At 36.1% G+C, this 13,004-nt stretch overlaps 1 protein-coding gene across 1 annotated transcript; it reads left to right on the top strand.

Moving 5' to 3' along the window:
• The first annotated feature begins 594 nt into the window (after positions 1-594).
• On the top strand, positions 595-10,826 carry LOC115210497 (kielin/chordin-like protein). The gene is made up of 3 exons (XM_029779101.2): positions 595-803; positions 7,481-9,636; positions 10,723-10,826. The coding sequence occupies exons 1-3, from the start codon at positions 623-625 to the stop codon at positions 10,738-10,740; spliced, it is 2,355 nt and encodes a 784-aa protein (XP_029634961.2). The 5' UTR covers positions 595-622; the 3' UTR covers positions 10,741-10,826.
• Positions 10,827-13,004: the final 2,178 nt, after the last annotated feature.

The raw sequence follows: 13,004 nt of genomic DNA, 5'->3' as shown, positions 1-13,004 counted from the left end.
AACAGGGCCAATATTTCATCTGTAAAAAACGCAATGCGAAACATCCGCTTATAAGTTGGCAATTAGTAGAAATTTACGATAGTTTAAAGTGGCTGAAGACTTTTGTGCACGGTTCTGTAGTAAAGACAGTATGCAATAGATTTTAGTAAATGTGTAAATGTGTCATGTGAACAAAGCAATAAAAAGAAAGACAAAAAAACTTTCGTCATACGAGAAAACCTGGTAAAACACGTGAACCTAAGCTAAATTATTTTCATATCATTAAGTGTGAACATTTAATGACCAGGAGACTTTAGAAAAGAATATATTCTCAGCGTTTAAATAAAAACCTGATTGAAGTCATTTGTATTCTCAGTATCAATGAATAAGTTACTAATAGCATTGCTATTTATAAACACATTAACTGACACGTGATGTGAATTAATTAAATTATTAAAGAGTCTTGTGAAACAGCTCTGATACTATTGTTTTTATAACAGATAAAAACCCACAACTCATTTGTGAACAGTTTATTTTTAGGAATATACCTTTAAGACAAAAAAAAAAATTATCGATTTATGAATAATTTATTTTTGTTCTTTCTGAATACGAAATTTATTTAACTAATGAATTTCCTCAATGTATGCAGTTGATCACGTTTATTGGGGACTATATAAATCGTTCGTTTCAGACGTTTGTCAAACCCGTCCTTGCTTCGGAAGACAATTCTTACCAATCTCCAAGAGGCTGCAAGAAACTGGCCACCATGCTGTACCAATTGCTACTAGTAATAGTAGGTATTTCATATGTGAACAGCTATAACCGTGAGTAAATTATATTGTTATACAATGTCTACTTATTTTTCCACTAGTTCTGTTTAATTTATCAACGATTGATCATCACAGTCTAATCCTACCAGCATGTTCTAATTAAAGAAAATACTACTTAATGGTGTTATATCTGATACTTAGCATCAAAATATACGTACGTATGTATGCACCTATGCGTATGAGTATGTTTGAGTGTATGTGAACATACATAATATTTGATGTGTGTGTGTGGGTGGGGGGCGCATGGTTCTGGGCTTAGTCACACCGCGTGGCACCTTGGGTGGTTGTCTTCTACTATAGTCGCGGGCCAACAAAAGATTTGTGAGCAGATTTGGTAGACCGAAGCTAAATATATATATATATATATATTATATATATATATATATATATATATATATATATATATATATATATATATATATATATTAGGTTGGCAACTAAGTTCTCGCCGTTTTTTTAAATTTAAATTTTTTAAAAGGTTTAATAAAAAATAACAACTAATTAATCAATAATGCATTCACCCTTGTTGTTTACAACTTCTTCCTAACGTTCAAGGACAGACAGGTATTTTCAATACCTCGCTGGTAGAAATCACCCGATTTCGACTCGAAAAATTGATCCAACCAAGTTCTCAATTCTGCATCAGTATTGAACGAAACTGCGTGCATAGCATTTGAAAGAGATCGAGAGAGATGGAAATCCGTTCATGCCAAATCAGGAGAGTACGGCGGGTGTGGCAGCATTTCCCAGCCATGCGTTTGAATGGCTTCCTTGGCGATATGAGGGCGGGCGTTGTCGTGCAGCAGAAGAACTCCATGCTGCCGATTAGGTCTTTTCTCTTGAATTGCCGTGTTGAGCCGTTCCATCTGTTGAACATAGAGTTCCGCGTTGACCGTTTGGTTCCGTTCAAGCAATTCATTATGGATAATCCCTTCCCAGTCCCACCATATGCACAACATCGTTTTACGCGGATGAAGATCTTGTTTTACGCGCGGTGTCGCTTGTTTACCGAGACTTCATATTGATGAACAGGCACCATTTTTCGTCGCCAGTAACGATTCAGTAAATAAATCGTTGCAGTGACGAGCAAGGAAACCAGCGGAGATTGTGGCTCGTTGATTTTGGTTGTTGCTACTAAAAGCATGCGGAACCCATGCTCCATACTTCTGAATCTTCCTCATCGAGTGAAGATGCTTCTCTATAGCAGTGTGGAAGCATTCCATTTCTCTGCCAGTTCACTTATCGTTTGACGAGAATTTTTGTGCAAAAGTTGGTTTGATTGCTCTTCATCGAACTCAACTGTAAGGCCAGAACGAGGTGCGTCTTTGAGGTCAAAATTTCCATTTTTAACTTGGCATACCAATCAGGAGTGGTTCCTTCAGCTATGGCTCCCTCTCCATACACAGCACAAATATCGCGAGCAGCTTTTGCGGCCTTAGAACCTTGATTAAAAGCAAAAGGAAGGAGGTGTCGAAAATGCTCGTTTTTCTTAACTTGCCATTTCATTTTAATGATCTGAAAATAAACGAAAATCAACTAAAATTAACTAGAAAAAGAAAAAGAAAATAAATTCCAAAATGATCAAAAATAGAATTCTCGAAAATTATAGATTCCAAAATTTAAAAAAAACGGCGGGAACTTAGTTGCCAACTCAATATATATATATTTTTTTACTCTTTTACTCTTTTAACTCTTTTACTTGTTTCAGTCATTTGACTGCGGCCATGCTGGAGCACCGCCTTTAGTCGAGCAAATCGACCCCGGGACTTATATATATATATATTCTTTTATTCATTTACTTGTTTCAGTCATTTGACTACGGCTATGCTGGAGTACCGCCTTTAGTCGAGCAAATCGACCCCAGTACTTATTGTTTGTAAGTCTAGTACTTATTCTATCGGTCTCTTTTGCCGAACATAAACACACCAGCATCAGTTGTCAAGCGATGTTTGGGAGACAAACACAGATACACGGGCGCGCGCACGCACACACACACACACACACACACACACACACACACACACACACACACACACACACACACACACACACACACACACACACACACACACACACACACACACACACACACAAGGTTGGATAAAATTTTCTGTTGCATTTTTGACATGATCACTTTTGGGGGTACTTTTTAGATGCACATCGTAAAGTAAGCAATGGTTTACATAGAGTACAGTAAGAAATACTAAAGCTTCATTTCCTTAGATAGAGCTAATATTTCTTGCCGCATCCAAACATGTCAACGAGGGTTTGGTCAGCTTTTTTCGAGAAATTTTTTTTCCAGTAAACTCCCCTCGATCTGGACGACCGAGTTCTGTCAATATTGAGCTTCTGAAACCGTAGTGGAGGAAAATCCAAAGCAAACTGCACGAGAATTAGCGAACCCACTTCAATTCAAGTCACAGTTGATCACAAAACACTTTCATGAACAAAGAAAAGCATCTACACTTTGTCAGTGGATCCCTCAGCTTAATCAAATAGTGCTCCTCAGCTTAATCAAATAGTTGCTTTCTACTTGTTATTGAAGTATAGACTGGCTTCCAGTAGAACCATCAGAAGTGATGAAAAGTGGATTCGCCATTATCAAATTAAATGAAAACGATAAGAGTTAACATCTATTGTAAAAGGAGAGACCACCCTCAAACTAGGACTGCACCCGAAAAAGTTATGCTCTACATTTAGTGGGATATAAAGTTTGTCGTCTTTCATGAAGTATTAAACCAAAAACAAAACAAGTAATGAGGAGAAATATTGTCAACTGAAAGCATTGCGCAAAAATTTACAGAAAAAGTTCCAATCATTGTTCAGTCATATTATCTAAGTCATCCAGGAAAAAATTTTGGTTATAGCTTTGGAAGTTTTGCCTTATCCTCCCTACACCACTGACCTTGCTCCATCTATCTATCATCTTTTCAGATCATAGTAATATTATTTTTAGGGAAAACAATTTATTTATTGCGAAGAGGTTAAATGATATCAAGTTTGTCTTTGTTTCGAAAGTTGAAGAATTTCACGTTCGGAGGATCAGCAATTTGCCACATAGATGGGATAATGTGTTATCAATGACAAGGAGAAATATTATTTCGGTTAAATATATCAAGATCAAAGAAGAATTTCTTTCTTTACTCATCATGAAAAGCGACAGGACACATCCATACATACATACATATATATATATATATATATATGTGTGTGTGTGTGTGTGTGTGTGTGTGTATACACACACACACACATATAAATACATATATATATATATATATGGATACATATATGGATACACGCATATATATATATGGATACATATATGGATACACGCATGCACACGCGCACACGCGCACACATATAGTGTAGTGTATATTCAAGCATTACTATTTACTGACCAATAAGAGATCAAAATATTGTTGTTGAGTATATGGTTTATGTAAATTCAGTCCCTTTAGGACACATTAAAGGACCATCACTGTTGGGGACTTTTCCAACAAATGTGTCTTTCACAGTGTATATTTTGGAAATACTGTGTAAACTATTTCGAGGCCTTAGAATTTGTAAATGCTCTAAGCATAGAATGTCACAAACAGGGGTGGCGAGAATATACAGTTGGTACGGGAGATGATTAAATCCTAAAGCGTCTGATCTTTGAAAAACTGTTTAGGAAAAGGCACTCTAACGAACCGAAGTTAAGATACAATATGATCTGAAAAATGCAATATCTATATAGAAAGTTGATAAGTGATTGTAATTGATAGGAAACTACAGTGAAAAAATATACTTAATACAGCCAAACATTTCGAAGAAAACTAAAACGGAGAAATAATGACCATCGAGATCAATAACTTTAAATGTGACACACACACATACCTACCATCTTCACACTTTCCTGTCCCAGAAACTACTTGCTTTTTATCCTTCCACTTCCGGTCATTTCAGAAATGTAACCGTACGTGGTTTGTTAGCGATTTTTTCTTATTTTTCTTTCCGACGAAGAGCTATGCTCGAAACATTAACAACTCTTTCCTTTCACTGAGCGTCAAATTAATATATTACTTGCGCACGTCCTCACGATCGTTTTTTTCCTTTTTCTCTTTATTAATTGTTTTTTTTATTTGATTACGTATGTATGTATGTATGTATAATATTTTCAACAATATTTAACAATAACAGCACTTTTAAACAATGACTTTCAAAAATAACACTAACTTTTGGGGAAACCCCTTAACGCTGTGTGCCACCAGCACGAGCTATGTTAACAGTAGATATACACATATGAGAATATATAATATTATTTATATTGATGATAGTAACTGAGGTAGTAGCAAGAGGTATAAATAGTATTAATGTGTTAAGGTATTGTTTAGCTTTTCCATGCAAATATAATTATTGTTAAATAGGTGACTTAGTGGAGCATAAATTTATAGATAGTGTTTAAAGGTCAAGTAGTTATTTATTGGAAGAGTGGAAATTCAAATGTCTAGTCATTTCTAAAGAATTATGTTGCTCGATGTTATTCTTTAAGAATTTATAATATGCTTAAATACTTAGATAAGTTTCGGTTAGCACTGGTCCAGGCTATGTCTAACTTAATAGCAGTACCTGGAAATGACATTTAAAGGTGTTTCATATGAGTCATTCTTTGGACACCATAGCTCATTAGAGTAGAGTTATTTGCAAAGATTTATCCAGTGGTAGGTAGTTTATTTGGAATTCGTTGGAGATATTCGTCTAGGCACCGTTTAAATATTAGGGGATCTTTTTCTTCTCTTATGTATCTTGGTATGATGTTAAAGAGAGCAGGCCAGTTGAGTTGAAGTAGATTTGTCTGAGTGATGTGATGTGATGCGAACATGACTTTTGTAGAGGACGGCTAGGACGGGGACCAAAGTGAATACCAACATCATTTGGGTATTGCCTTGAAATATTTTCCACATCATGCAAATGATATAGCGCTCACGGCGACGTTGGAGAGAATAAAGACTGAGTTTCGCGAGACGATACCAGTAATCAAAACTTGTCATACCGTCTATTTTCTTTGTGATCGATCTCTAGAGCACTTAAAATTTTATAACATTCTGTCTCAGGTAGGGAGACCACAGCGGATAGCAATATTCAGGGTGAGGACGGGCGAAAGTGAAGAACAGAAGGATAATGGTTGGAGTGTCTCAAGACCGAAACGTCCTGAGGATCCAGGAGCACACCTTTCGGGCCATGTCGACTTCGTTATTTATATGGGCACTCCAGCTTAAGTTGTTGTCGACAGTTACTCCGAGGTCCCGCGCACTGCTTAATGTGATAAAGTTTTCACCCGAGGGAAAGAGTGTATGGTAGTTTAAGAGCAACCTCTTTACCAAAGTGGATTAATTCTAATTTATTCTCGTTAAGATGCATATTGTGATTTTCCGGCCATCGGGTAACAGTGAGCAGATTCGATTAGTCCTGTATTCTGCTCTGTCGTGGACCTTCAGAAGCTTAGTCATCTGCAAATATTTTAATGTTGCTGTGTTTATGAAAAGAAGTGGGCCGAAGACAGTTCCTTTTGGGACTACACTGATAACTCTTGCCGTGTATGGTTGAACGCCATCTATTACCACGTGCTGGGTTATGTTCACCAGAAAACATTCAATCCATTTTAATATTTTCCCTAGGTTTCCAGTGTTCGATAGCTTCTTTAACAGGATGCGATGGCAACCTTGTCGAAGGCCTTGCGTTGAAGCCCTCACCTAGAGTCTTCAGGATATCATCAAAGTGATGCAGGAGCTATGTTAGGCAGTCCCTACCGCTGCAGAAACCATGCTGGTTGGAAATAAGTAAGCTGTTACTTTCCAGGAGGTGAGGTACTCGAGGTCTAACCACCCTCTCAAATAGTTTGATGTTATGAGAGATGAGCTCGGGCGGTAATTCACCGCCAGCGATTTGTTGCCCTTTTGAAAACTGGGACAATCAACTGTGATAGGGAATTTTCAGAAATGTGGCCAGCGCCAAGTAATTTTCTTCAAAGAATAGCTAAAGGGAATGCCAGTTGATGACAGCACTCCTTCAGGACTCTAGCGGAAAACCTGTTGAGGCCTGCAGCTGAATTGCTTGTAATTTTGATAATAGCTGCTATGATATCCAGGGCGTCAAATGGTACATCGGATAGGGTGTTCTGGGGGTTTGTTTTACCGGTGCTGTCAGGATTAACCATGGTTGCGTTACTGAAAGTGGAGCAATATTGCTTCTGCAGAATCTCAACAATCTCTTCTGCACCACTATACAGAGTGCCATCTTCATTTATCAGAGGTCCAACAGATGATACAGCAGCCTTTATGCTTTCTGGCGAATGCAAAGAATATTTTGGGATTGACTTTTCTTAATGGGCCACTTTTCTTCTGCAGTTCTTTGACTATCGATGATAGTCTTCATGCAGTTTTCAAGATAAAGTTTCTTTGGCTCCATTAAACTTATGTCGATCAAGTGAAGGCGTTGCAGCTGGCAATATTTTAACCGGTTGATTTTTCGATTAACCCTTTTTATTTTCCTTTTAAGTGCTCTTCTGTTCCGTGGGAGTAAATGTTTTTTGTGCACACAATCGCATACTTATGCTAGAATACACACCCTGTTCCTTTTCTAAGAACATGGTACTAGTTGATTGAAATAATCATTGTTTCTTTTCTTTACAGATGAATGTACATATAATGGAAAGAGGTATACAGGAACATTTAGGATCGACTGCAACACGTGTGCATGTGACAAAAATGAAAAGGCAGTTTGTTCAAATTTACGTTGTGACTATGGGCAGCGACCTTCATGTACCTATCAGGGTAGACGTTACAGAGTAGGACAGATATTCCAGCAGTCCTGTAATACATGTATATGCAAATACGATGGCCAGATACAATGTAGCAACAAAGACTGTACTAAACGATGTACTTATAATGGAAAGCAGTACCAAGAAGGTGAAGAATTTCAAGACAAGTGTAATAGATGTAAATGTCTTTCTTCTGGATATGTTCAGTGTACCAATAATGTGTGTCAGTGCCAATATAATGGTAAAGATTACAATGTTGGAGTGAGTTTTAATGATGGCTGTAAGACTTGCACTTGTCAAACTACAGGAACAGTGCAGTGTAACAGCGATAGATGCGGATGTTATTATAAAAATGTACGATATCAAACCGGCCAAACTTTCACTGATGATTGCAATACATGCGAATGTTTAAGTAACGGTCAGGTTAAATGTACAAAGAACATTTGTAAGTGTTACTTCAGAGGAAAAGTATTAAATGTGGGCCAGAAATTTGAAGGGGATTGTAACACTTGCTATTGTAGAGGCAACGGTCAGTTAGAATGTACAAAGAAAATCTGTCAATGTACTTACCAAGGACAGACTTATCGAGTTGGACAAAGATTTAGTAATGACTGTAACCAATGTGAATGCTTAAGAAGCGGTATTGTGCAGTGCTCTAACACACCATGTAAATGTACATACAATGGAAACACCTACCAAATTGGTACTATATTTAGAAAGGACTGTAATACGTGCACATGCAAAGCCGATGGTACTGTAGATTGTACCACAAATCAATGTACCTGCACTTACAATAACAGAGTTTATAATTTCGGAGCACAATTTAATGATGATTGCAATACTTGTAAATGTGAACATAACGGACAAGCTGAGTGCACAAATAAACCATGTGGATGTACACATAAAGGACAAACTTATCGAATTGCTGATAAATTTCCGGAAGATTGCAACCAATGCCAATGTTTATCAACTGGCTACGTTCAATGTTCTACCAACGTTTGCAAATGTACTTACAACAACCAGCTTTATAATGTAGGTCAATCATTTAGACAGGGTTGTAATACATGTACATGCGAAACGAACGGTAGAGTAAGCTGTACAAATAAACCATGTAACTGTATTTACAATGGAAACACCTACGAAATAGGTAATACATTTGGAAAGGACTGTAATACGTGCACATGCAAAGCCGATGGTACTGTAGATTGTACCACAAATCAATGTACCTGCACTTACAATAACAGAGTTTATAATTTCGGAGCACAATTTAATGATGATTGCAATACTTGTAAATGTGAACATAACGGACAAGTTGAGTGCACAAATAAACCATGTGGATGTACACATAAAGGACAAACTTATCGAATTGCTGATAAATTTTCGGAAGATTGCAACCAATGCCAATGTTTACCAACTGGCTACGTTCAATGTTCTACCAACGTTTGCAAATGTACTTACAACAACCAGCTTTATAATGTAGGTCAAACATTTAAACAGGGTTGTAATACATGTAAGTGTGAAGCGAACGGTAAAGTAAGCTGTACTAGTAACCCATGTAACTGTATTTACAATGGAAACACCTATCAAATAGGTAATGCATTTAAAAACGGTTGCAATACTTGTACCTGTCAATCTAATGGTGTAGTTAGCTGCACTAAAATGCAGTGTTCCTGTAATTACAACGGCAAGCATTACGACATTGGTTCTATATGGTATAATGAATGCAACAAATGTCAGTGCACTTCTGATGGGAGAGTGGATTGTGAGCAAAAAACATGTGACAAACCTTGTACATACAAAGGAAAAACTTATTCTGTCGGTGAAATATTTAAAGATGACTGCAATGCGTGTAGATGTGGACAGTTTGGTCGTGTAGTCTGTACTAAAATGTATTGTCCCCCAACAACATGCCAGTATTATGGAAAAACTTACAAAAACAGAGAAACATTCATGGCACAAGATAAATGCAATGTTTGTCGGTGTACAAATGGGAAGCTCAAGTGTACCAACTATGATTGTTATAGACCGGTGAGTGAGATGATTTATTAATGTTTTACTATTCCTAATGTAACAAATTTAATCCATCTTTTACATTTTTACCCCTATTTTATTTCTCATATTAAACAGAAAATAATCATCCAGCAATTTAGATGATATTTAGCATACAAATTGGAATGTTATCAAACTACTGGATTCATGCAACGAACCAAATGGCATCAGAGATCACTTTCCAATCATCAATCGAACTTGTTCATTTTAATATCTTAGATATGTCTCGAAGAAAGCCAATGTTTTCTTCAAGTTTTTTCCCCTTATATATGCATACATTCAATAATATATATGGAAGTAGATGGTTAACTTTCAATTTTTAATTTAACGTTATTAACACTTATGTTAAATCACTAGTATGCATTTCGCACGACATTGCTCTTAACGTTACAAATATCCATCGTTTATGAAAGAAATATTTATTTTTCATCTGTTTAAATAGTGAATGTGATTCGAACCATCAGAATATAGTTTATGAGAATGTGAAGTGGGCTTCAGAATCTTAGGTTCTGATGGATTTTTAATACTTTGTTGTACATTTATGTGACACATGCGTGACTGTGTGGTAAGACGTTTGCTTCTTAATGACATGAGTTCAGGTTCAGTTTCACTGCATGGCACTGTGGGCAAGTGTCTTCTACTATAGCCTTGGGTTGACCAAAGCTTTGTGAGTAGATTTGGTAAACGGAAACTGAAAGAAGCCCGTCATACATGTGTGTGTGTGTGAGAGAGAGAGAGAGAGAGAGAGGGAGAGAGAGAGAGAGAGAGAGAGAAAGAAAGAGTAAGTGAGCGCGCGCGTTTGTATCTGTGTTTCTCTCCCCACCGTTTGAAAATTGTGGAGTCAATCCGTTCGACTAAAATCCTTCATGACAATTCTCCAGCATTCATGCCCACAGTCTAAATGACTGAAACAAGGAAAAGTTGTTGAATTCAATATGCATCTTTTTTTGAATTTAAACTTTATATTGCATTTAGTCATATTAATTTTTTTTAATTTCAAAAGCAATAAATATATTCAATCTGATAAATATACTAATTTCTTGTAATTTTCTTTTTTTTTTGCAGAGACCATACTACCAATGACGAGCAGTTAATATACTTTGATAATTTTAATAATTGTAAATATGACACAAATGTAATTTTTTAAATAAATCATATATCTACCACAATTTTATGTTATATTTCATAAATGTTCACCATAACGATTCAAAGACTACAACTAAACTGTAAATATTTTTCTGTATTTGAATTACGTTTCATAAAAACTATATTGCGCATCCCATTAAAAAATAAAGATTAATGCCAGTACGTGACCAAATTACTCCTTAATTGCTGAACACACACACACACACAGACACAGACACACACACACACACACACACACACACACACACACACACACACACACACACACACACACACACACACACACACACACACACACACACACACACACATATATGTATATTTATATTATATAGAGGACATTACTATACATAAATGCCACACGCTAGGAGGGACTCTTAAAGTCAAGACTACCAAAATAAATAAGCACATCGTACCGAAAGCGAGGGAATGCAACTCTCGAAGCTAGCCACTTAAAAACAGAATTCTGTTTTTCAGTGGCTAGCTTCGAACACGTGGTATAAAACCGACAAATATCAAGGAGTGATGTTTGTAGAGGCCACAAAATCTAATTGCCAAATAGGAGTAAACTCTGAGACAATATAATCCCATTTCAACTTTAATTTTCTTTAGGAATAACTTCTGACATTTATTTCACCCCTGCCTACTTCTATAAATAAAGAATCTCTTTTGTCGCCATTCAACTGAATATCCCTCCCCACTTTCTAGCAGTTCAAAATAACTTAAAGAATATTCTTCAGTCAGAAGATTAATTCTAATACCTTAATGTTCTTAACATTCAAATCAACATCTCTGTCTGTATATCTACCATCTTTATAATGTTATCAATTAACATGAAAATAAGTATATGTATTGATGGGAAACCTCTATAAATTGTCTGATGATTGCTCAACATTTTAAAACTGTTGTGATACTTACAATATTTAACAAAATGAAGTAGCGTGAAACGATTGTACCAAATTACCGAAGACATTCTTGTTGCTTATTTTGATTATATATATATATATATATATATATATATATGGGTGAAAAGGAACACACGAGTTGATATATATGAAAAAACAAGTAAAAAATAGGTAAAAAATGTACATACAATGTACATACCAATGACCGAAACCGGTACTGAAATGTTCACTATAAAATTATTTTAGCATTTTCTATTTTTTACTTGTTTTTTCATATATATATATAATATATATATATATATGGGTGAAAAGGAACACACGAGTTGATATATATGAAAAAACAAGTAAAAAATAGGTAAAAAATGTACATACAATGTACATACCAATGACCGAAACCGGTACTGAAATGTTCACTATAAAATTATTTTAGCATTTTCTATTTTTTACTTGTTTTTTCATATATATATATATATATATATATTATATATATATATATACTCTTTTACTTGTTTCAGTCATTTGACTGCGGCCATGCTGGAGCACCGTCTTTAGTCGAGCAAATCGATCCCAGGACTTATTATTTGTAAGCCTAGCACTTATTGTATCGGTTTCTTTTGCCGAACAGCTAAGTTACCGGTACGAAAACACACCAGCTTCGGCTGTCAAGCGATGTTGGGGGACAAACCCAGATACACAAACATACACACACACACACACACACACACACACACACACACATACACATGTGTATATATATATATATATATATTCGTATACATATATACGACGGGCTTCTTTCATTTTCCCGTCTACCAAATCCACTCATAAGGCTTTGGTCGGCCCGAGGCTATAGTAAAAGACACTCTCCCAAGGTGCCACGCAGTGGGACTGAAACCGGAACCATGTGGTTCGTAAGCAAGTTACTTTATTTTATTAAATTTTCCATAAAGGCAGTACACAGAGTAAGGTAGCTTGCGGGCTGGACACGGACATCAATGAGATAAATGATAATGATCCAAGGATGATAAGGATGGGAGAAGACGAAAAGCGCCCGCCGATTTTGCTTCTCTAAAACATTGTTCTTTAAAAATACTGAATTTTACAATTTTATTACACTTTATGCACTAAAATGTCCATTTCAATTATAAACAATTTAATAAGGCGATAAACCTTTTACACAAATGAGTTCCTAATCAAGTTTCTTGCCTCCTGCAGGCGTTCCTGCAGCCGCAAGTTGGGGGCCCATAAACAAGATCTGTACTCTTCCTTTGAGAAGGAGTCCATTATATGATAGAA

The sequence above is a fragment of the Octopus sinensis genome, linkage group LG4 (genome assembly GCF_006345805.1).
Source record: "Octopus sinensis linkage group LG4, ASM634580v1, whole genome shotgun sequence".
Lineage (NCBI taxonomy): Eukaryota > Metazoa > Mollusca > Cephalopoda > Octopoda > Octopodidae > Octopus > Octopus sinensis.
The sequence above is the reverse complement of the archived record's forward strand: the minus strand, read 5'-3'. Positions and strand labels throughout refer to the sequence as shown.